Source organism: Argiope bruennichi, chromosome 8, assembly GCF_947563725.1.
Source record: "Argiope bruennichi chromosome 8, qqArgBrue1.1, whole genome shotgun sequence".
Taxonomy (NCBI): Eukaryota; Metazoa; Arthropoda; class Arachnida; order Araneae; family Araneidae; genus Argiope; species Argiope bruennichi.
The window spans coordinates 19,160,033-19,185,948 of record NC_079158.1 but is presented as its reverse complement, the minus strand read 5'-3'; the positions used below and the strand labels follow the sequence as shown (position 1 = coordinate 19,185,948).

Genomic DNA, 25,916 nt, shown 5'->3' with positions numbered 1-25,916 from the left:
AAAATAGATTTAAAAAGTTCTCATTTTCGAGACTCGAACTGAAGACCAGCAAAACTAGGTGGCTCGCGTTGCCGATCTGGCCATGAAGCTTCGTACTCGCAGAGCGTCTGAATGGTCTAAGACTCTCATTATAATTATCCACTAAAAATTTTAACATGGTGTCAATCTGGTCTAAAAGCACAATGTTTTGAATAGCAATGAATTCTGCGCATGTGCGTGAACTGCACTCCTAAAATTTCTCTTGAATATAGAAATATTTTGGCAATAAATTTTATTTTATAAGTTTAACATTTGAAATAGTTCATAGCAAGTGTATGATTAATAAATAAAAATACCTAAAATATATTTTTTTTAAAAAAGAAAAATATATTATAAAAGTTCTTAGTTTCGAGATTCGAACTGAAGACGCTGCAAAACTAAGTGGCTCGTTCTGCCGATCTGTCCACGACGCTTCATACCCGCAGAGCGTCTGAATGGTCTAAGACTCTCATTATGATTATTCACTAAAAGTTTTAACACGGTGTCAATCGGTTCTAAAAGCACAATGTTTTGAATGGGAATGAATTTTACGCATGTGCGTGAACTTGAATCCTAAAATTTCTCTTGAATATAGAAATAATTTGACATTAAATTTTATTTTAGTAGTATAAGGTTTGGAATAGTTCATAGTAATTATGGAAATATTGGATATAAATACCCAAAATAAATTTTAAAAAATGTACATATATATTTAAAATATTCTCATATTCAAGACTCAAACTGAAGACCAGCAAAACTAAGCGTCTCGCTCTGTGGATCTGGCCACGAAGCTCCGTACACGCAGAGTGTCTGAATTGTCTAAGTCTCTAATTACGATTATGCACTAAAAGTTTTAAGAAGGTGTGATTCTGGTCTAAAAGCCCAATGTTTTGAATAGGATTAATTCTGCGCATGTGCGGGGACGTGAATCCTAAAATTTCTCTTGAACATAGAAATATTTTGAGATTAAATTTTATTTTATAAGTATAAGATTTGGAAAAGTTCATAGTAAGTGTGGGAATAAAAATACCGAAAATAAATTTAAAAAAAAAGAAAAATATATATATAAAAAATTCCTTGATTTTGGTATTCGAACTGAAGACTTGCAGAACGCATTGTCAATATGTCAATAAAAATTATGAATGCAGTTTAAATTCCAAATTATCTAAAATATCCCCTTCGGTATCTCACATTTTTATGGTATTAATTTTTTTCCATAATGTTAAGACAAAACAAGAAATTATCTTAAAGTAGTATTGAAACATTTATTTTTAGAATGGAATCATTTTGTTTCGTGAATTAAAATATTTGCTCTTGTAGTAGTATATTATATCTATATTCTGCATACAAAATAGAATTTTCCTAGTATTAGAAATAAACCTCTTATTTTCCTTTTCTCCTAAAATAAAATCTGCCATTATGTAAGCTGTCCAAGTCGCATATGCGTCAGATATTGGACCTTTACGTCATGGATGCTTCTTTATTGAGAATCATTCCGATACCGTTCCTAACCTTCTTCGGTGTTCTTTTTAATTAATTTACTATAATGTCTCCGTGTATTTTTTGTACATAATAAATGCTTTGAAATAATCCTTCAGAAATCTCCCTTCCATTCGTATAAATTTAAAGCCGAATTATTTTCCCCCTATGATATTTTATGGCTGTTTAGAATAGTACACTCGGAGAAAGCTGTTCCCGGTGAGAGCTTTAATGGTCGTTTTTTCCTCCAAAATTGCAAATATTTTTTAAAATAAAATTTAGATGAATTATAAATAGAAATACGATTTCAATTCATTGAAAGATTTTCTACCTATACCTCGCACATTTACCATTTTTGTTTTGACTTCCAGATTTAATAAAATTATTTTTCTGTTATTTGGTAAAATATTTAAGTTTATAATAATGCAATTTTTATTTATGTGAAATTTCGCACTCTTAGGATCTTCTTTTAATAGTTAGTCATTTAATCTAGAACGAAGACCAGAAGATATTCATAATATAAAATATTACAATTCTGTAACTGACAAAAAATTTTTTTCACTACAATAAAAATTCGCTATCTGTCACAATTTACAAAGCGGAAAAGTGTAGTAATCAGGATATCAAATTAAAAATAATATTTAAATGATATATACTATATGTAATATTTAATAACCGTCTTTAAGAAAGTAATAAAAGAACATTTTAATTTATTTTCAGATAAATTAATATGAAAAATAACAACGAAACTTCAAAGCAAACTTTAAAATTCACATCTAACCAGTTCAAAGTACCTAAAAATGCATTCTTCAGCAAGATAAAGATCTTAAATTTACCCTTTCACTATCAGGAACGAACATACTATTAGTTTTTAGTTTGAAATTTGAAAGCAGATGAATACGACAAACATAATGAAATTTCTATGAACACATTGTTAAAAAGCAGACAAAAGTTCCAATTTTTCAAATTCTACTAATGCATTTCTAGAGCATGGCCTATTTCTAACTTTTTATCTATACTCTTTCATTAAACTAGCGAATTAAATCCCAATGATTTACATGCAACTAATTTACGTTTGAAAATAATGAAATCATTTAAGGTAAAGGATAGAAACAAATCTATTCATTCATCTTGTGCTTTTCTACTTTTAATTTAAATTAACTCAATATTCTTCAAAGGACTTGGATGTATGTACGTCTTATATTCAGTGCACGGATTTGTTAGAGAAGTGGCTTTCAAGCAATTTAATACTTTTGTCGAAACAATTATTCGAAAGGAGACAAGAATATTTGGTAATTAAATACAAAATGAATTCTAAATACACAAACTTTATTTGCAAGTTTAATATACAACAATTGATCGTTTACAAAATTACTACAACATAAAAAGTAGGACATAAACGCATTGAATTAAGAATTCAGTACAGATATCAAATTAAACAGGTATCAAACTGCTGTCTTATACAAAAAGCTTAAAAGGAATTCAAACAATTTTGAAAATAAAAGTACTTAGTTAACATAAAATTGACATACTTGAAATGGAAAATTTAATACAAGCATTGATTATTAAAATGGAATTAAAGAAACGCATTTATATAAATTATTATTTAAGGATAGTATATAAATTGAACATTCATTCTAAGATTTTTCCAATGCATAATTCAATTTAGAATAAGTGAGAATTTAATATTTTATTAAATAACTTGGAATAAAAATTGAAATTAAAATCTTCTGAAAAGCTCATAAAACTTAATTTACTCTTATTATTAATAAAAGAAAGCAATCTAACCTACATTATTCAACATTCATCGCATCCATTCACTTTTTTCCCCTCAACTAATATTTTATTATACTCGAGTAGATTTTTAGAAATTTTGATTCTTGCTAATCAAGCGCGAGAATCATTTTCTTCTAAGGTACATAGATCATTGTGATGATCAGGCACAATGATCAAATGCCTTCGAAGAATCGAAGGACATTTTGATTGGCTGGCCGGCCGAGTCAATCAAAGTATCCTCTATCCGCGGATGGAAGTAAAATTGAAGGCCAAAATGGCGAGATTTAGAAATCATTACTTATTATAAGATTAATGGTGAACTTGAAATGCTAACTATTTTTTTAATAAATTTATCATTAATTTACTTAAAATAAATTTAACAAGAATAAAATATTTTTTAAAAGCCTAACTGCAAATGGATGCAATGAACAGATGCTTATTTAATATAACTACAAATACTATGTTAAAATTTTTCTGAAAGTATTGAAATTAGGTTACAAATTAACGATCATTGATATCATGTTTTTAAATTTCTGTTCAGGAAAAATGAATGCTGTGCATTTTACGATTATTCAAATGTGAAAGTTAATGAATAGAGAAGAAAGCACTATCATATCGCATTATTTAAGAATAATTACAGTTCCAATAATTAATATTACCAAATTCAATATATAAACATAAAATATCTTTGCAATGCACAATACTGTTTCACGTAGGCAAACATAAATTTCAGCCATATTTATGGGAAAATATTTAAATTTCAAATAATCTTTAAGAAAACAAAGTAGACATGTGGACAACGCATTTTTTTTTTTTTTTTTTTTTTGCCATTTCTTTCATACAGGATACAGACGCGTTTCTCCAGCCATTGACAGCAGTGATTTTTGATATATTTTAAACTAGATAAACATGCAAATACATATTAAAGCAAATTTCATTTTCACAAATTTTGCTTTCAGATCAAAATTTTAATAAAATTATAAAACAATATTTCAAAGGCTAATGTTAAGACCCTTATAGAAAATAAATATTTGCTAAATCAGAATTATACGCACATAGCCATTACACTAAATATACCGAGTTTGTGGTAACTTATTTCATAGTCACAAAGGGAAGTTCTATTAATCATTTATTATCACCAATTTTTAATAGATTTAATAAGAATAGAATCTTGATTTAAAAAAATAATTGAAAATGGATGCAATGTACAGATATTTGATTAATATAGCTACAAAAATCGTGATAAAATTTCTCAAAGTGTTGAAATTAAATTTCAAATAATGATCTTTGACACCATGTTAAATTTCTATTCAGGAAAAATGAATGAAATTGCTTTCGCGATCTTTGACATTCAGTAATAAATGAAAATAAAGAAAGACTACTTTGTAAAATCTGTCAGTAAATTGGAAACTGTCTACGAACAATTATGTTGATGAGAAGGAATAACACCTAATCGGTTGACAATAAAAAATTAAATTTTTAGAATTTTAATAAGGCAATCGATGATGAAAAAGAATGTTGACAAATCATCCAATATCATGAAAGTGTATTCTCCGTTGACAATGGAGAAATGTCAAATGCAAATTAAGTCGTTATATATTTTTTATTTCAAGTAATTACAATTCTGTGACTGTGGTTGAGATCACTGACTATATTGCTGGGAAAGTAACAAAAGTTCTACTTGTTAACTTTTAATAAGAGTATGGTTACAAATGAAATTTTAAAGTCAATTTTATACACGTTGAAAGAAAAATTATTTCGGCCTTGTTGGAAATTGGTTTTAGATATTCAGCAAAAAATCAAATACACTATCAAATTTTAATTTATCCATAAAAATATTTCATATGTCTATAATATTTAAAAAAAAATACTTGTGTCTAAAAGAGCAGAATACAAATATCCACTTTGAAGGAAATATAATGTACCAGAAGCTATTTAGTGGACATATGCATAACAATTTCCAGAACAGTTAAGAAATATTGATTCATATGCCAAACACAGGCTTTGAACGATGTACATTCGATGCACTTCAACCTTTTCCAAGTTCCAAGAATTCCACTTTCCAAGTTCAAAAAGAATTACGCATTGATTGAAAGAATTCTCCAAAAATATATAAATATTCAACACCTTAAAATAGAAGAATAAAGCATTTCAGAGATGTATTGATATCCTCAAGTAATGTTAACTACATATACATTTACACTATGCAGATCACTGATAATATATTGGCACAAAATGTGCATTTTGGGTTTCCTCTAATATCAGACCAAAGACACAAGCTGCATCTGTTGGATCGCCATCCAATATTTCCTTTTAAAGGCTCCGAGTTCTAATATTCGCTTGATGAAGATTCTGAATGCCATCCGTTTTACCGCTATCATTTCGGCCAACTCTTGTTAATATCTGAAAATATTAAATATTTGAATTAATATATATCTGAAAATATCTAGAATATCTTTAAATTCTGGAGTAGAAGTGACTTAATTTTGCACTTTAAATCAATTATTCAGTTGTTCGATAAAAGAATTTGCTTACAATTTCGTTATACATAGAAGTGAAAATAAAAATTTTAAAATGTAGATTAATTAACACTTCGCCTTACTTGCCTTTTCGCTTTTTGAAATTTACATTTATATTAAAATTGCACTTAAATCATTAGCTAAATAAAAAATATTTCGTTCCTGAATTTTCCGAAAACGTTTATTCTCCGAGGATTAGAAGTGGCGCTAATAATGGATGCTGAAACAACCGTCCAATAACTGCAGTCACTGGTTATACTTCTGAATATAGTAGGTTATTTTGCAAAGTCCTCAAAATGTTCTCAAAACCCACTTAGGCTCTCAAAGCAGACGCTTTCGTGCATAAGACAAAACATAGTCCAAAGTTTCGCTTGAAAAGTATTTCTTTCGTAGGTTTCTAGATGAAATTCTCTGGTTTATTTAAATACTTGAAAATAACCTTACTGATACAAGTATGTACCGATTACTTACTACGATTAACTAAGATAATATTTTAAATATCAACTGCAATATGTTTGATACGTTCTAAAAAATAAGTTAATTGGAGGATGAAATAAGACACGAAACAAAATTACACTGAAACATATTTTACTTATTTATCACATCCGTAGGTTTGAAGAGATTTCTGGCCATGCAACATATCTCTTGAAAATCTCAAATAAAATGATTATCAATAGTCAAATCTGATATTTCTATTATAATTCAGGAATTTAGCATGTCATCTTGAGAGAATATTTTCCATGAAATAAGCACAATTAATGTGTATTGAAGGCGTGAGTATGGAATCGAAAAAGTCGTAACATACCACGTGCTGATGCGTTTTTTCCCAGAAAAGTGGCATCGGTAAATTGTCTAACCTATTAAAATAACTAACAAAATGAAAAAGTACATTTTTAGTTATTTGACAGTCGATTCAAATGATTGGATACAATCTTCATTTTGATACGACAGTTATCTTAATTTGCAAAACTTACCGAAATCACTTCAGTACCGTTCTTTCCTGGGCATCCAGACATCCTTTGTATATAGAGTTTGTAGTTGGAACTGAAAAGGCCATTCATTCCATAGATGGAGTTTCGTTATTCAAATAAATGACATCCGATGTATTCTTTGCACAGTGCGCTGCTGTAGAATCAAATGCAGATTAGTTGATCTTTGTTTGATTTATATGACGTTCTATTTCACCCAAGTATTTAAGTACAAGTAAACTGGAGCAAACGGATATTATCTCACAAGTTCTCGCTGGCATTACACACAAAGAAATCGTCCAAATTAACATTGATTCCATAGTTTAATAAGAAGAAATCTTCATGGTTATTTTCTTCTATCACGGATTACACATGTTAAATCCACATGATTTTGACCGTTTCTTTGAAACCACTTGTCTGGTATATGGAGAGATTATAAACCTTTCACTTTCAATCCACTGTGCAGACTGAATTTAAGTCTTGATAATTTGCGAGTATTAAAGACGATGCATTTTGAACTTGGTTTAATATTCCTAGCTTTTGAAACTATCAATTATATCTGTTGGATCTCTGACCATAATTTAATTTGAAAAGGGTCCAAATTCCAAAATCCACTTGTAGGTTCCAGATATTTCCTGTTGAGCCATGGTCATTTCGGTCAAAACATGTCAATCTGAAAAAATTAAATAATTTAAATCAACAGATATGAAACCATCCATCAAGAATACCACGAAATGCACGAGTATATGCAATTACAATTTTGCACTTTTAATCTGCACCGGTAATTCAAACTCTCGAAAAGAATTTGCTTGCGAGTTTATTTATGGAAAAAAAATTAACTGTTTTTTAACTAAGAAAATTTTAGTTAAAGGAAAAATGACTTGAAAATTTTTAAATCTTTTCATATTTGAAATACATCAGTAAAACATTTCACACACCCATTTCATTTATTCTTTTAAAAAAGGCGATTCTAATTATTTTTTTTCTAGCGATAGGGCTATTCATTTAGAGCAAATAAATGGAGCATCCAGTTTATTAATTATTCTTTAAGCAGAATTATTGATTATACTTTTTATCATAAGGTTTATATGAAAACGAATTTTCTTTAGAATGCTCTTCTAATAAAAAGCCATATTATGTATTGAGATAAAATATGAAATTTCATTTAAAAACAAATCAATTTTAATTTTGTAAGGCTGCAATTTTAATTTTATAAAATTTCTTAAATAGATGCTTAAACAAGAATTTAATGATCTTAAACTGTTACTGTTACAACAAATGAAGAATCTGAAAGAAAATTAATATAATTTTCTTAATAGCAATACGTTTGGTCATTCTAGAAAGAAAGTTTCACTTTGGCCCATACAGAAACAATACAAAATTACCTACAAATATTTTTACCTTTTCATAGGTGCTGGAACCGATTATTTGAAATGAATCCTGGCCAAGCAGTATTTTTCTAGCGACGATGACATGCAGATGACCATTCCAAGCAGACTCCCCTCTCCGGCGAGTAATTACTTGGAAACAACTATCGAAATTTGTCTCATGGTACGACACGCATTTAATATTCAAATTCTTGTAGTTCTTATACTAGGAGGAATCAGTTTTGATAAATGCTTCCAAATAATTATATTTCGCATCTTTTTTTCTCACCAGAAACTTGCTTTCTTGATGAACAAATTAAAATAACTTCCAAATGCCATATCGTTTTGTCAGTTTCATTAATAAAATTCGAGTACTTACTGTGCCTTTGGATACATAGACGTATCTTAAGCAAATACTTCCTCGCATCCAGCAAAATCGATATAGATGACATGTGTATGGAACTGAGAAAATACGGTGTTTGGCATCATATCTTTATCACGCAAATTGGTATCTATTAAGCGTCAAAAGTTATCCAGCCTATGAATAAATGATGTAATAAAATTAATGCATTTTTATAGTTCCATTTACCATTTCATAAAATCAAACGATTTTATTTAATCTTCATTTCGATATAACAATCATAAATAGCATAACTTACCGATATTACTGTGGGCGAAACAATAAAATGTTGTCTGGCCATCTGGACAGCTACTATCCGTACTCTTTGCCAACAGCTGTAAAGACAGTCCCTCTTCTTGTGATGAATGACGTTGTGCAATTGTTCCCATTAAACGGCTAATCTGCTTCTTTAATGATTTCTATGACTTTCCATTTCACTCAAATGATTAAAAAATGTAATGAATCCAACAGAAACTATGTTGTTTAGTGAAACAGTTTAAATTCAAGATCTAATGTTCCAATCATTTTTACACATTGAAGAGGCCAACTTAACATTCATTCAATCGGCACATTTGTAGGAAAAGGCACAAGAAAACAATCACCATGGTTCTTGCCTCTGTCATTAGCCTTTACCATGTAAAATCCATATAATTCTGGCACTCACGTCGTTTAGAAGCCACATGCACGGAATATCCGGAGACTATTAATGTTTCTTCCTCATTCTATCTAAGCGTCCATCAAGCGTGTATATTTTAATTCATCTCAGAAAGTTTCAAATAGTTAAAAATAGTTCAGCGGCAACTCATTGTTAGCGATTACCGTTTTTATAGAGATATTATTCTGGTACAAGATCCTTTTGTAGGATAATCTGCGCTGAAGCTCAATGTTCAAAACATAACTGTAATTCAATTCAGAAAGTAAAGATTACCGTTTTTAAATTTTTGAAGGTGAATTGCAGGAAAGTGATCAAATCTTCCTTTTTTTTTTTTTTTTTTTTTTTGTTTACAATAAGCAAAGTTGCTTTCAAACTACTTTGTCTTAAAACATTATTTCATATTTTTAAAAGTTTAAGTACAAAGAGGTTCAATGCCAAATTTGTTTAAATAAAATTAGAATAGCTACATTTAAAAATGTTTTTATTTTTTTTATCTCTAAAGCTCGATTACCCAAATTTTCCTATCGATGCTCTAGCCAATTACTTATTTTCATTGAAAGTTAGTGAAATTCTCCCCGCATTCGATATATGAGTTTATTCAAACTGCCTTTTTGTTGTGATATGGAGCGAACTGAATTGTTTCTAAATTCTGGGAGAAGAGAAGTTCAAATAAGCCGAGCCTATTCAGAAGAAATGGCATGCCTTTAACATATGAAATTATCAGTTTAGGGTTGATCGATGCTGCAAGTCTCAATCAAAACTAATTTTTTTATGGGATGTGAAATTGTTATATCAGTTAGAAGAATAAGGAATATATAGAATACCAAATAGCCGAGGCCCACAAGATTACTTTTCATATTAGATAGGGATTTTAATTCCAAGACAGAGAAAAAAAGGGTGTTTAAAAGTGCGACATGTTTCATAATTGAACATTATGGAAAAGGAGCAATTATTGTTCTATATTGCAAGAACTGCGAGTTTCAATTTAAAATACAATTAAAATAAACTTTTACTTGAAAGTATAGAAATTTTGAAATTAACATAGGCTTAATCCCAGTTAAAAGTCCTCTTAAGCCCTTCCAAATGAGAATAAGTATTATTCGAAGAAATTTACAGATTTTCTAAAAGCGTCCATGAAATAAATATTTTAATTTTAATAGTATTTGAAATTTTATGGGGGAAAAAAGTGATTTTTTAGGACTCCTATCAAATTTCAAATTTAACGAAATATGAATTTATTTCTGCTCCCCAGAATGTAAGCATTAAAATGCTATGTGTCGATACTATTCAACCATCAGAAATTTACTACATTTATTGGTTACAATCTTTATGAATTGCATTTGTGGTCTTGAGCTGTGAGTTCTCATTATGAGAGATTTTCGGAAATAATGTCATGAAGCAAATTTCATTAGTTCAACCGATTTATCTGTTAATTGATTGTTCAATCTTTCTTCTGACTGGAGAATATTCCAAGGCAGAGTGGGAACTCGGCATAATTAATCAGTCATGTATCCATAAAAAAATCCATAACTGCTAGATTGGTGGAATTCAAACTCAAAAGGTTTTTGTGTTAATTATCAACAAAGGCCTTCAGAAATGAATTGGATTTAACATTTAAGAATTGGCTAAGCATTCTGTTAAGCTTCATTTCGCATTACTTTTCTACTTCGATTTGTCTTGCGTTCTATCGAAATATTGTTCGTAATGTCAAACTACGCTACGCTGAAATAGACGAAGTAGCTTATTCTTATAAAGTACACAATTGCGGCACCATTTTTCTATTTAACATTTTCCATTTTCACAATTCTGACACACATACACACACACACACATTTCATACACTGCGCCAAAATTTCAAAATCACAATTCATACACGCATTCCCCACGCCGCTTCCAACACCACACTCGACATTACAATCCACACTCACACACATTACCCACGCCGCTTCCAACACCACCCTCGACATTACAGTCCACACTCACACACATTACCCACGCCCCTTCCAACACCAACCTCGACATTACAATCCACACTCACACACATTACCCACGCCGCTTCCAACACCACCCTCGACATTACAATCCACAGTCACACACATTACCCACGCCGCTTCCAACACCACCCACGACATCACAATCCACAGTCACACACATTACCCACGCCGCTTCCAACACCACCCACGACATCACAATCCACACTCACACGCATTACCCGTGCCGCTTCCAACACTACCCTGGAAATTACAATCCACACTCACATGCATTACCCGTGCCGCTTCCAACACCACCCACGACATCACAATCCACACTCACACGCATTACCCGTGCCGCTTCCAACACTACCCTGGAAATTACAATCCACACTCACACGCATTACCCGTGCCGCTTCCAACACTACCCTGGAAATTACAATCCACACTCACACGCATTACCCGTGCCGCTTCCAACACTACCCTGGAAATTACAATCCACACTCACACGCATTACCCGTGCCGCTTCCAACACTACCCTGGAAATTACAATCCACACTCACACGCATTACCCGTGCCGCTTCCAACACCACCCACGACATCACAATCCACACTCACACGCATTACCCGTGCCGCTTCCAACACTACCCTGGAAATTACAATCCACACTCACACGCATTACCCGTGCCGCTTCCAACACTACCCTGGAAATTACAATCCACACTCACACGCATTACCCGTGCCGCTTCCAACACTACCCTGGAAATTACAATCCACACTCACACGCATTACCCGTGCCGCTTCCAACACCACCCACGACATCACAATCCACACTCACACGCATTACCCGTGCCGCTTCCAACACTACCCTGGAAATTACAATCCACACTCACACGCATTACCCGTGCCGCTTCCAACACCACCCACGACATCACAATCCACACTCACACGCATTACCCGTGCCGCTTCCAACACTACCCTGGAAATTACAATCCACACTCACACGCATTACCCGTGCCGCTTCCAACACCACCCACGACATCACAATCCACACTCACACGCATTACCCGTGCCGCTTCCAACACTACCCTGGAAATTACAATCCACACTCACACGCATTACCCGTGCCGCTTCCAACACTACCCTGGAAATTACAATCCACACTCGTACTCATTACCCACGCCGCTTATACAGCCCGCTTCTAGCACCACCCTCGAAATAGAATGCAAACCCCCATACACACCTACGCCGTCACCCCCCGTACTCTGAAACCAGAATTCGTACACTACTTTAGCCGCCAGCTACTCCCCCGCTCCATGATTCTCTCATAACAACACGTACTGCTAACACCAGCCTCAGGCCACAATTCCCATATTCTCACACACGTCATTACTCATGCCGATAACTCCATAAATTTCCGCTTCTCAATTTTACATACATCATCCGGACGAGGGAATCATTTCTGTTTTACAACACAATCGATGGCAAAATGAGTTACCACGCTTTCATATTTCCCATTGACCCTTTCCAGATTCGACTATGTTATATTCATTGCTTTCTCCATTCACTGCATAATGCGCCATTGCAAAGATTAGGCTTCAGAAACAATATACCCCAATAAAGTAAATTAATTCTCTTCCTCACAATATATCTGTGCGTAACACGAGATGTGAAAAATGTGCATCACTAGGCAATTTTCTCATTCGCATTATGCATTTCAAAATGAGAACAAAACGAACGACAATACTCCTCATTGCGTCAAGGAGATCAAATATTTTGCATTGAAATGAACACGAAAACAGAATTTACAAAATACCCAGGGTTTCTTTATGATGGTTTTGATGAGCTACATATTTACTAAAGCAGGGAAATCTATACTTATATAAAGCTCAATGTGTGTGAGTGTGTGTGTGTGTGCGCTCTACATGCCAGACCGTTTGACCCACAGCTGCCAAATTTGGTACATGTATACCTTGGTATATGCACCTGGTGTCCCTTTTTTGAATTTTTAATTAGAATTTTAATTAAAAACTAACTTTCCCGCGAAAAAATTTTCCATTTTCCCTACCGCCAAATGAGTAAGGCTTAAGTTTTCCCACGCTAATGAGGCTAGGCTTAAGATTTTTCGGCCGATAATTTCAAACGATTCTGTTTATTTTCTTAATGTTTGATGCATTTGAAATTAAACATTGTTATTGAATCGATCTTTCAGATTCATTCTGAAGTACTTTTGAATTAAAATAAAACAGAATAAAGGAAATTAAAAATTTCTAATCTGCATAGCGTTACTCCAACTTACGTTGAAAAATTCACGCATGCGCATTGTATTCTGATTGTTTACATTTCAACGGAAGGATTTAAATTATTTTTAGGTTAGTTGCATGCTTTTGTAATAAAATTGTATTTATGTTATATATTTTATGTATATGCTTATAGTTTGAAGTACATCGGTTTTTAAGTAGTTTTTTTAATACATTTTCAACCGATTGATTTAAACGATTCGTTTTATTTTCTTAGTGCTTGATGCATTTAGAATTAAGCATTGTTAATTAATCGATCTGCTCATGATGAATCTGAGAATTTTGTTGACAAATTCTTGAGATATTACATAAATTAAGATATTGTTTTAGTGCCCATAAAATTTAAACGCTCAATGACTGTTTTTAGTAATCATAAGAAAATGCTTCGTTTCAGTAAAAAATATTATATTAATTGCAGATTAATTCTTTCCACTTTAATTTAAAGCATAAATTCTACGGGAGCTAACAAAAAATGAGAGAGTTACATATTGCGTTATAACTGAAGACCTTTATAATATTATGAGTGAATTATATGACTATCAAAATTTGAAGCTTTAGATTATTTTGATGAAGAAGCTATTAAAGTAGGAATTGCATAAAATATTTAATTATTAAATTTTAACGAACATTAAGATTGGCGAACCGGCTGGTCGGCAAAGGCGGCTAGTAGTAAATAAAACAGGATTCGTCATTTGCGAATGAGTATTAACTTTCGAAATTCCATAAAAATATTTCCTATACTCTATACTGCTTTCCCTGACAATTTATGAATTTTATTATTAGATTGCTCTCAAAAGTACAATACCAGCTTGTCCAAATCTGATCTCTACCAATTCCCGATTATGTCTCTGAACACGGAAAAATTCGGTTCATTGCAATCAAATTACATTATGAATAAATCAAATTTTAATTAATTAAAATGCTGTTTGCTTTGGATAATACACGAATGGTTCGACACTTAAATTTAAAAGCACATATTTGGATGCACGAATCTGAAGTAAAGCATGGAGCACCATTAACAATTTCATTTGAATTTCTTTAAAATTACACTTTAAATCATACAAACTGAAATTATTGCAAATATTTGTGGCACTTAGATGGATACAAGACTGAAAGTATTTAAAATTTCAGCTAATAACATTTTGAATTTTAACGTTTATTTAACGAAGTAATTTTCAGGCGGAAAACGATAAAAATACACCCTCTGAAATGTTAAAACATCTAATTTCAAGTAATAGCATGTCCGAGAATTCATGATTTGATTGAATAAAGACAAACCCAACGAAATGAAAGCGGATAATATTAACCAAATAGCTCTTAGTATATAAATATTCAAAAATATCAAATATGTTGATGCAATTTAGATTTTTTCCATTAATATAAACTTACATGAATGATATCAAAATGAAAAGGGGAAACCTACACTACTAATAAAAAGGAATTATTTCATTTTAATGTGAAACAATAGTGTGCCATTGAAGAAAATTTAAAGAGAAAGAATTAGTTCGAACAGCAAGAGAATGTCGAAGGTAACGATAGGCAATTTCAGGCACTACGGATTCGAAATTAACGAAAAGCACTTCATTCATCCTCAATAACACCTACTACAAAATAATGCTATTTGACATCCTATGAAATGTTAGGGAAATCAGTTAGAATTTCAATAGAACAGAATTGGAAAAATTGCCTTATCACTCATAGAAATTTATCATTTCAAAAAAAAATTGGTAAAAGTATTTTTTCAAACTTGCTTTTGCATTTTTACCATTCAGAAGAAAAGTTTCATTTACACACATATTTTTACCTTGAATTTTCGAAATGTTCTTAAGCATTTAACACTAAATCATTTCTCTAAACAGAGGAAATTTGAAATTCTTCAGTTCTATAGCGCAGGAAATTGTTTTAATGCTTGGAGTTTTAAAATATGTACCAACATTTTATTCCTTTTCTTACAAAACAATTAATCTTGGATTCAATAAAATTCTGCTTTGGCCCTAACATCAAGTATCAACTATGAAATTAAATTTTAAGCGCAACACCATCAAAATTCACCTTTCGATTAAATATTTAAACTTACTTTGACAGCAAATTTATCCAGATGAAAAATTTAATTTTTACTGCTCAATCCGCGATTTACCATATCACAATGCTTAAGCAAAAGTTGGAATAACAGCATATAATCAGCAAAACTAGATCGCGTTTGAATATTAGGTAGAAACTACAGGAATTGGGAAAAAAGCTCGAGCAAATTCAGGATTAATTAGAAATATACCGAAATGAAACTAAACCGGGATTTAAATGAAAGCCTTTTATGAAGAATCCATATTTAGAGAGCATTTGATATCCAAATAAGAAAAAAATAGCGAAAATTACTGGAATAAAAATGAACAACATTTTGTGTGATTTTGGAAAATTTCCTTTAATGATTTTAATAATAATTATTATATCAGAAAATTTAATTTTCGTTTTTAAATTCAGGGAATTGTAATTATTGCCAGGTTACTCTTGCTTTGCGGTTCATTCATTTTTGAAAGAATTCGATTGCTCCGTATTCAAACTGCTTTTCGTGTTCTTTTAAAATTATCTCGATTGGAATTAAATTTGCTCGATTTGTAAATTCTTGGAAGGCAACAAAATCAAAATCTAGTATTTTGAAAGAACAGGGAAGAAACATTGATACTTTCTGAATATTCGATGCATGTAATCTCTAAGCGGGTAAGATGCCACAATTATATAGACATACCTGGTTAGTCTAATGCGATAGAATCCAAGAGAAAATATCTTCCTCTTCCATCTAAAAATGGCTTGGTTCAGTGTGGTGCGATTCAGATGGGGATTTTTTGCGAAACCAGCTTGGATCCAGTCTTGTAATTTCAAAAAGAAATCGAAAGGCCGACACTTGGCAGCGACGATAACTTGATTATATGCAATCCATCACATAAGGAGAGTTGGGTATAAAGATGAAGGTGTCGCTTCTACTTCACTTTTATTTCTTTGCGGAATGATGAGCTGTAAGAGAAAGTGCAATTTATAATATTTACGCAAATTATAAACAAACTGCAGAAAAAAATTCTCTTCTATTTTTTTTCGAATTGGAACATATTTTATATTGATTCATATCGAAAATTCTTTTTCGCTTTACGATCATTTCGCATTACGAATAAAATTTTGGAATGAACAAAACTTTACAAAGTGGAATTTCACTGTCTCTTATCTAGGCCACCAAACCACTATTTATAATAGTAAAAATTCATCCTCGAGTTGCTTTATTTAGCTTTACAATAACATAGGAAATGTGACAGAATGAATGAATAATTTTTCATTGCACAAGGACTAGAGCTGACCAAGCTGCACCAAATGAGAATGCAACGTGTTTGTTAAAAACACAATAGAATGATATTAAAATATATGACCATCCCACTGCATGGCAGAAAACATGATCTTGCCCTAACATAACGATGTTACAGTCCTGTGCGTTTAATAACATTTTACGTAAGATGAAGGAAATATAACTTTCATTGGCATTACTACAAATATTTTCGCATATGTACATTTAAAGGATTTCTTCTTGGCACCTTTGAAAGCGTTACCAGTTTTACAGGGTTTTTCTGCGGCACCACAGTGAGCTGTTTTATGCCATAAATGTTGCTTTGAAATATTATTTACAACAAGTAAGCTGTGGTAATATAATTTTATTGCACAAGAGTCATCGATAACGCCCACGGCTTTGAATGCGTTTACAAAATGTTATAGTAATGAAATTGAGATTTCCATTTCTTCAATTCTTTTTAAGAAAATTACGACGCGAAACTAGAGCTTTGCGACGGTTTTGCATAATGCGATATCAAAAAAATAAAGCAACTATAGAATGCAAATGCAAAAAATTAAGGGTTTATATTTTAAACATAAACAAAACTTTTTGATATGTTTTATGCAGCATTACTTTTTTTCACAGCTTTGTATTTACGAAGGTAAACGGTAAAAATTTATAAATATTCATATTCTTTGAAATCTTGTATTTCAGAAAACCTCTTCGAGCCAATCATAGCATCGCAGCCAAGTCGAGTATACGTCACCTCTAATCCCATGGCATACAACGTATTAATAATTTAGTGTTATTAGAAGCACAGACTTAAAATTTGCATCCTACATTATGCTGCTCATTAGAAATTTTCCAGTAAGCTTTCCATAAATTGTGAGGACTGATGACGCTCATTATGCATTGAATGTAATGCTCTTCGTGCAGACATTTGGACCTGAAACTATTAAATTTGGCTAATAGTAACTTACCGCGGAGTGGCATTCACAAAAAGATTCATTTCCCTCCAAAATTTTAGATTTTTAACTAAAATTTAAATTTATTCCCAAATTTATTTCTACTAATAAAAAAATGTTTCTTCAGCTATTCTGGAACAAATGACAAACCTATTTTTATACGAAATCAAAGAAAATTTTCAGTGATACTAAATTCTTTCAGCGTATTTCATTTTTTCAAATTTAGTTTTAAGAAATAGTAACAACGCTTCTTTTCTGTATACTAATTCAGCTTACTAATGATTTTCATCTTTATTAGTAGTATAAATACAGATAATTGTCATCTAAATAATTTTGAATTAAGGAAAACATTGCCTTGCTGATTTCATATCAGCTTGATACTAAGCTGCCACAAACAAATTCATTTGGATGCTGGTGGATATCAAATTTCTTGATACAAGAACCTATAATTATTGCTAATTTTATCTTGCGAAAGACATGCACAAGTGTTTATTTTGCTCAAAAACAGATGTATATGAAATTCAAAAGACTTGAAATGCGCTTTATCTAAATTCAGGGGAATTTTACAGTCCACTTTTTTTACACTTATATTGAACGAGAGGCAATAATGTGCCAAAGCAAAGTAATTTCGAATAGAAGTGAAACTACAACATTATAGATTTTTTTCAACTTTGAAAAGAATACGAATTATTCTCTAAAAAGTTAAATAAACAGGTAAAATTACTGGGACAATGGTGAAATGATGAACTGGATTATTCTCATTTTTTGTATCTAAATCATATTCTAAGTCATGAAAATAAATTATTTCTTTAATAGAAAATAGGCATTTGAAAGGATTCGTGAACTGCAATAACAGTTATACACAAAACTAGTTTGAATGATTTTTTTATTTACTTTCCATTCAGATTTCTTCCATTTCATGAAAACTAAGAATTCTGTCAAGTTCTGTGCTTTTCAAATCTGATATTTTTTATAAAAAGAAAGTTCTAAAATTTTCTATTATATGAATTTTTGTACATTTATTTATAAAATGAATCTCGAAGATTCTTCGTTTTCGATAGAATTTTGAATTAAATATTCCCAAGAAAAACTGAAACGCTTGATTTTCTCATAGTAGTATAGTATTGTCGAATTTTTAGTTGAGTTTCCCGATTCCAGAAACTAATTCAACAAACATTTAAACTATGTAATATTATTACACTTCATAGTAATTCAATTCCATAAAGTTAATGAACAACTTTCACATTTTAAATTGATTCATTTCAATTTAGTAAATGTCCGTAGTTATGGTATACTCAATAATTATATAAATTGTGCTACACATTTAAAATCCCGGTTCAAAGTATTAACAGCAATGAACCTTTTCAGAAAAAAGAAATTTATTGAGAATGGATATTTCAGTCGAAAAAGTGTTCGAATCTTCAGTAAATAAAATACTCGTATTTCTTTATTATATTCATGGGAACTCGGAAAAAAAACACAGCTTACCCATTATCATTTAGTCCATCATCTACAGTGAACAGGTTTTAAAAATGATACCTGCTAGTACTGAAGACTTCGGGATATTTAAAACATTCAGCAGTACCATACAGACATTAATAAATTGCATTATCTTTCGAGTTCGAATATATACAGATATTTTCTATAATTTACAAAATCAGTCTTCAACCTTATACAAGGAACAACAAAATGAGAACTAGCAAGTCTTCAGAATATTTATCGCTTTTTGAGAGTCTTGAAATGTCTCATCAATCCTTCTCTTCTTCCAAAGATAAATGCAAGGTGGCTACTCAACAAGCCGATATTAAAAAAGGGCTACAAAAATAGTTATCCAAATTTGAATCCGAAAGAGGCAGTAAGTATAAATATTTTTAAATAGGCAACAATAATTTCGATATATTTGAAAAGAAATCTTTCGGATTTTGTAGAAAATGAGGGCAAAGTGAAACAAAGGTGGCCTGTCAAATGGTTAGCAATCATAGGTGATCATTTCATGTGCTATAAGCGGATTTTCACTTAAGGAACATCAAAAAGTGATGGCTCAGTAGCATAGGCGTCAATGAAGGTACACCATGATACTGTTTGGCTCCGAATCCTAACTAATATTTTCTGACATGTTCCTGAAAAACTTCTTTAAATACTTCAAAGATCTGGTTATGTAGTCTTCGTCCTAGCTCGATTTTGTTACTCGTCTTCTTTCTTCCGTTTCCCGAATGGATACACAGGTATGAATACGATTTTAAAGTTCAAAGGATTATAAATTGAATATTTATTATAAAAAAGGACTTAAAACTAAGCAAGAAGGTCAAATTCTAAGTCCCTAAACAAACATTTTGTATCAAATCATACAAAATAGATGTAATTAATACTAAGCCACACAATATTTCCAAAAAATTGAATTGCTTTGATTGGAGAGTTCATTCCTTAATATTTGGAAATGGAATTCTGCTTTTGGATGTATGAATTTAATTCAAAAAATGTTGAAAAATTGTAATCCATCTGCTTTTAAGGATATTCCAGGGGGTTTTAATTCTGAGATTTAAATGCATCTTTTTTTCTGTTGGAATGTCATTTGAACTGCAAGAGTCGCCTTTATTGAAGGGTCCCAAAAGGCATTCTACTGAAATATTCATGTAAATTTCTTTTGTATCGTAATTATGGAAATGCTACAGAAATTTGTACAGAATTCATTTTTCTCATAATTAATGTTTCATCTGAGAATTTTACTATACTTTCAATATTTAACCGTGATCTAGAAGTCTAATAGGAAAAAAATTACAATGTTTTTATAAAAATTTCAAAACATTCTACTTGGAATAAAAAGTTCTTGGAAATATCACGTGGTTATAAATATTTCTGGTTACGACTCATCAGTATCATTTGAATCTGTAGAAATATTTTAAATTCATGACGTAAAATCAAACTCCGTCTTTTTGGAAGTGGGATTTAAGTATTATCTGAATACCTGAAATGATTTCGTTGAAATTCTATTTTAAGAGTTAATAAACTATTTGAAGAATAAAACTCGTATTTAGTGTTTTAATTCAATGATCTAAAGTAAAAAATGTTAGTTTTTGTGGTCATTCCAAATACTTTAAATACAGAATAAAGTACAGAATAATTTCTAAATACAGAATAAAGGAAATTAAAAATTTCTAATCTGTATAGCGTTACCGCAATTGGCGTAGAAAAATTCACTCATTTGTGTTACCGTAACTGGCGTTGAAAATTCAAGCATGCGCATTGTGTTCTGACTGTTGACAATATTATCAACGGAGATTCTTGATTTAAATTATTTGTAGGTTAGTTTCATGCTTTTGTAATTAAATTGTATTTATGTTGGTTATATATTTTTTGCATATGCTTATAATTTTAAGTACATCGTTTTTTAAGTAGTTTTTTAAACCTGTTTTCGACCGAATATTTTAAACGATTCATTTTATTTTCTTAGTGTTTGATGCATTTAAAATTAAACATTGTTAATGAATCGATCTGTTCATGATGAATCTGAGAAAATTTTATTGATAAATTCTTGAGATATTACATAAATTAAGAAAGATATTCTTTAGTGCCCATAAAGTTTAAACGCTCAGTGACTCTGTTATCAGTAATCATATTATAAAAAAAGGCTTTGTTTCAGTAAAAAATATTATTATATTAATTGCAGATTAATTCTTTCCACTTTAATTTAAAGCATAAATTCTACGGGAGCTAACAGAAAATTAGAGAGTTACATATTGCGTTATAACTGAAGACCTTTATAATATTATGAGTGAATTATATGACTATCAAAATTTGAAGCTTTAAAATATTTTAATGAAGAATCTATTAAAGTAGGAATTGCGTAAAATATTTAATTATTAAAATTATAAAGGAAGATTAAGATTGGCGAACCGGCTGGTCGCCAAAGGCGGTAAGTTCATAAATTAAAATAGTAATTGTTGACTTAATTGCAATCCATCGAAATTGCAATTAGTGTTGAATTATTTATCATTTTTAAATCTTTATGCGTAATTTTTATCGATAAAAAAGAACTTAAAATGTTATAGTTCTCAAAGAAGAATTATGCTCTATTACTTTGCAATAGAGATTCCCTTTAAAATGCAGTTTCGTATTTGAAAAAATACGGTTGATTCGAAGCTGACGAAATCATAATTAAAACTTTATTTGCCTTACTAAACAAAATTGAGGCTAAAATAATTACAAGAGGAAAAAAAATTAAAACTAAAGAAATTGTAGTTGGGATTTAATTTTAATATGTTAGTTTAATATATTATGCACTATTTGAAATAATTAATATAGAATTCTGATTTTTTAATAATTTTAAAAAAATAAGTAATTTTAAGTGCTATTAAACAGTCCTTTGAATACCACATTTAAAAAGAAAAACTTAAAGCAAGTAATACATTTTACATCTAATACTTTTCATTTTCGAAAAATTCTTTATTGAATTCCATGCACAATAATGAAATCCTTTGAACACAGCAAACAGTGTGTGTGTACACAGCAAATGATATTTTAGTCACACACACACACACAAAATGGAAGACAAAGAGTTTTTGTTTGGATTGCATTATGAGTTCGAATTTGCTTTGTTTGCATTGTGTATTTTTAACTGTTACTCAATTTGAACTCATAAAGCATACAGAAACGTATTTTAGCATAATAATTCCGTTACGTTGACTGCTGTGATTATTGAAATTAATTTTGTTATTTCTGTAAACCAGTGGAAGAAATATTTCAGATAGAAGTTCTTGAAATGTCGCTAGTATACTTATACTGTGAAAGAGCATTGTATTCAGTGCATTAATTATTTTAATTATTAAATGTTGAATTTTGCACATGATACTCAAATTTGTCAGCAATCGAACACACTTATTCTTTGAATCATTTCAGTCTTCGAAGAATAAAGCAAGACAAATTAAATAAATGCATTTAATAATAGAAAGATAATTGTTTAACTTGAATGGAAAATGAATCTTTGAAGTTAGAGAGAAAATAGATTTTATTAATAGGAACAAGTTCTATCCTGTACAAAGAAGCTTTATACAGTTAATGAAATTGACTCAAACCACTTTCTAAAATATTAGTTTGAAAAAGTAATTTTATTCGATGTCATCTTCATCCTCAGAGTCGCTCTCGTCGCTGTCTTCACACTTGCACTTCCTCTTCTTCTTCTTTGAGAGCGATTTGTCTTTTCCTTCTTCAAATTTCTTTTTCCTGTTGAAAAAACATACAAGATTGTTAAATATCAACAGTGTGAGGTAAAAAAAATAGAAATGTTATAAAAATGTTCTCTTCTAATGTCAAATAAAATGAAAAATTTACGATATGTTAAAGTTCTACTAATTGTTGAAGAGTGAATTAGTTATTGTACTGTAAACGAACAATTTTTGTATCACACTATTTACAATAAAAATGACAGCTTGAATGAATTATCAAGCAAGAAAATGCATGTGTTTTGAGATATATTAAGTATTATTTGTAATAAATTTAAAAATCTTTCTTCTTAGCTACACGAGACAGATTTAGATATTCATAACAATTTTTATTGATTGCATATTGTTACTTAACTGCAGGTAGGTTAGTTGTGGGAAATAAAATGACGCCACAAAAAAAATCTTTTTTTTTTAATTTTAAAATAGTATAAATATTGTTTTTAAGCTATAATATGTGTTGAATTTATTAAAATTAAAATTTCGATTAATTTTTAATATCTTTATGGACGCCCTCTAACCAGTAAGAATAACACGTGTTAAATTTGGTATCTTTAGATTCACTGATCCGCTGTCTTAAGCATCATGATTTCTATGTTCATTGTTATTTATGTTTCTATATTCACTGATAGCATCTAACCTATAAACATTATCACATAAAAAACATCTTTCTTTAATATTTCTTTTAATCAGTGATATGCATATATATGATTCTGAAATATATATGAAATGCTTATGAATATTTATTCATAATCAATGTTAATCAAAGTAAATCACTGTTATTTTTTCACTTTTAAGCCACTCTTATGTTTTTCGCTATACAAACAATGGCAGTTCATCGTCTTGAAAATCAACAGTGTAGTAAAAATATTTTTTTAAGAAATTTGATTTAGAATTCATTAAGAATTTTTAAAAATGAAATAAAAGTTGATTTTTAAATTTTAAAACTAGATATGAAATATTTTTCTTACCAAGCATCGCTATTCTATTACATTCCTTAAAATTCTTAAAGCATTTTTTGTGCTTTTTTATTTTTTCTGTAAGATTTAATGGATTACTCGCATTATGAACAATTGATGCATCATCTTTATCATAAAGTATTATGTGAAGCAAAGTAATTCTTTTTTATCTTGCAATTATGCGACTAAAAATGGTTAAAACATATTTCATTGTGAAATTTTCGTTGCTATGCTGATTTCTTCCTTTGGAATTTTAAACAATGTTAAAATCCGTCATAGAACGAATCGTATTTTTTTTTATTCAGTTTTTCGCTCCTTAAAAGCTGTGGAATTAAAAAATTTTAGGCAACGCACGTCATTTTTTACATGTGATAATTGATAACAATTGATTTCATTTTAAAAAAATTCCATCTGAATAAAATCTTAGAAAATTATCTATGTATCTCTTTTTCTAATTGTAACTTTAAATAAATAAAAATAGAAATTCATTTATTCAAATGTGCTTTCTTCGAGGCAATAAAAAGCGAAATAGAAATTCGTAAATAGTCAAAGAGGGGAAGTAAAAAAATAAGAAAGCTAAGAGAACGAAGATTAGTTATATTAACATCCCGTTTTAAAGTAACTCTAGGGCTATTTTGGGGCAACCTCGTCATTTTCAACCGTGGTCAGATGACGAGGACGAAGCTTGTGCTAACATCCCCTCTCCAAGTTTCCGCACCACATCTGTGGGATGACGTTTGACCTCGATGGGCTTAGCGTGTATCGGACCCGCTTATAATACGGTTCTTCGGTGAAATCGGGCCTTGAACTTGAAACCCTCCTATTCCGAAGTTGGGACCTTACCACCGGGCCACCGCGGGCCCTCGTGAGTGAAGGTGAATTTTGTAAGGGAATGAAAAAAAGATGATGAACTGGCCACTCTTGAAAACGGATCCGATTGAATTTTAACTCTGATATTTAAAAATTCAAAGGAGGAAAAAATGTTGACTTTGGTCTACAAATCAGTCAATCAATTTGTACGCAGTAACTAGCAAAAATTCTTAAATAGTAAAAAAGAAAGAAAAAAGAAAAACGTTGAGAAAAGGAATTTGAAATGCCGGAAAACTGGTTATGGTATTTATTACTCTTGCTCATTCATTCCTTTTATGTCTTATATTCTCGTTATTGCTTTTTGGGTTTTTTTTCCTTCATTTTTTGTTGATCATTGAACTCTCGGAGTGATAAAATAAGCAAAGAGCAAACTCTTCTTAAATACGAAGAAGAAAATATCCTACAGAAAACCATTAAAAGTTGTGAGGCTGGTCAAACAGAAACAGCAGCAGTAATAAGCCTTGGAAATTGCAAAGAAGACTATGGAATCATGATGCACACGAGAACAGGATCGTCTATCTGTCACAGCAGTAGAACATAATTTATTTAAAAAGAATTCATTACTTTGTTTTTTAACTTATTCCATATTCATGTTCAGATATTTCCTAAATTTTTAAGCTATATAACTTGATATAAAATACATTAAAATGTATAAGATATACAAATATTATAAAAATGAGCCAAGCATATATTTTTTTAAAAAAAATTAAAGATTATGACTCAGTGCTAATAGCACAAAAACTACTTTTGACAGAAGGCATCAAACATCAGCTTTTACAAGGATATTTTATCCTTGTAATTTGATATTGATGACTTTAATCAGTGTGATTATTCATCAACTAATTATTATATGTGAAAATTTACAATTTTCAAATATGCGATCAAACTATTTACGCTTGAAACCAGAAAGAATCTAATTCCAGATAAAGGAGCGAACGTCCATCTATTAAATTTGTAACACATCTATTTACAAAGCAAATTTTTACAAAGATCTCTTATATTATCTATGATACTCAACAGAAGTAGAAAAAGATACGCGAATTGTATTACGAATAAACCAGCCGTAAAAATAACATAAATTTGCATTGTCACTGGTGCTAAAATAAAAAATAAAAACTTTAATCAAGTATGCTTTTTGCCATGC

General features: G+C 30.6%; 1 protein-coding gene across 1 annotated transcript in view; it reads right to left on the bottom strand.

Moving 5' to 3' along the window:
* Nucleotides 1–22,832: 22,832 nt before the first annotated feature.
* LOC129980589 (eukaryotic translation initiation factor 5B-like) overlaps nucleotides 22,833–25,916 on the bottom strand; it is a 52,619-nt gene continuing 49,535 nt past the window's right edge. The window contains exon 5 of the mRNA XM_056090970.1: nucleotides 22,833–22,947. Within this exon, the coding sequence (XP_055946945.1) occupies nucleotides 22,833–22,947 (115 nt within the window). The remainder of the gene's footprint in view (nucleotides 22,948–25,916) is intronic.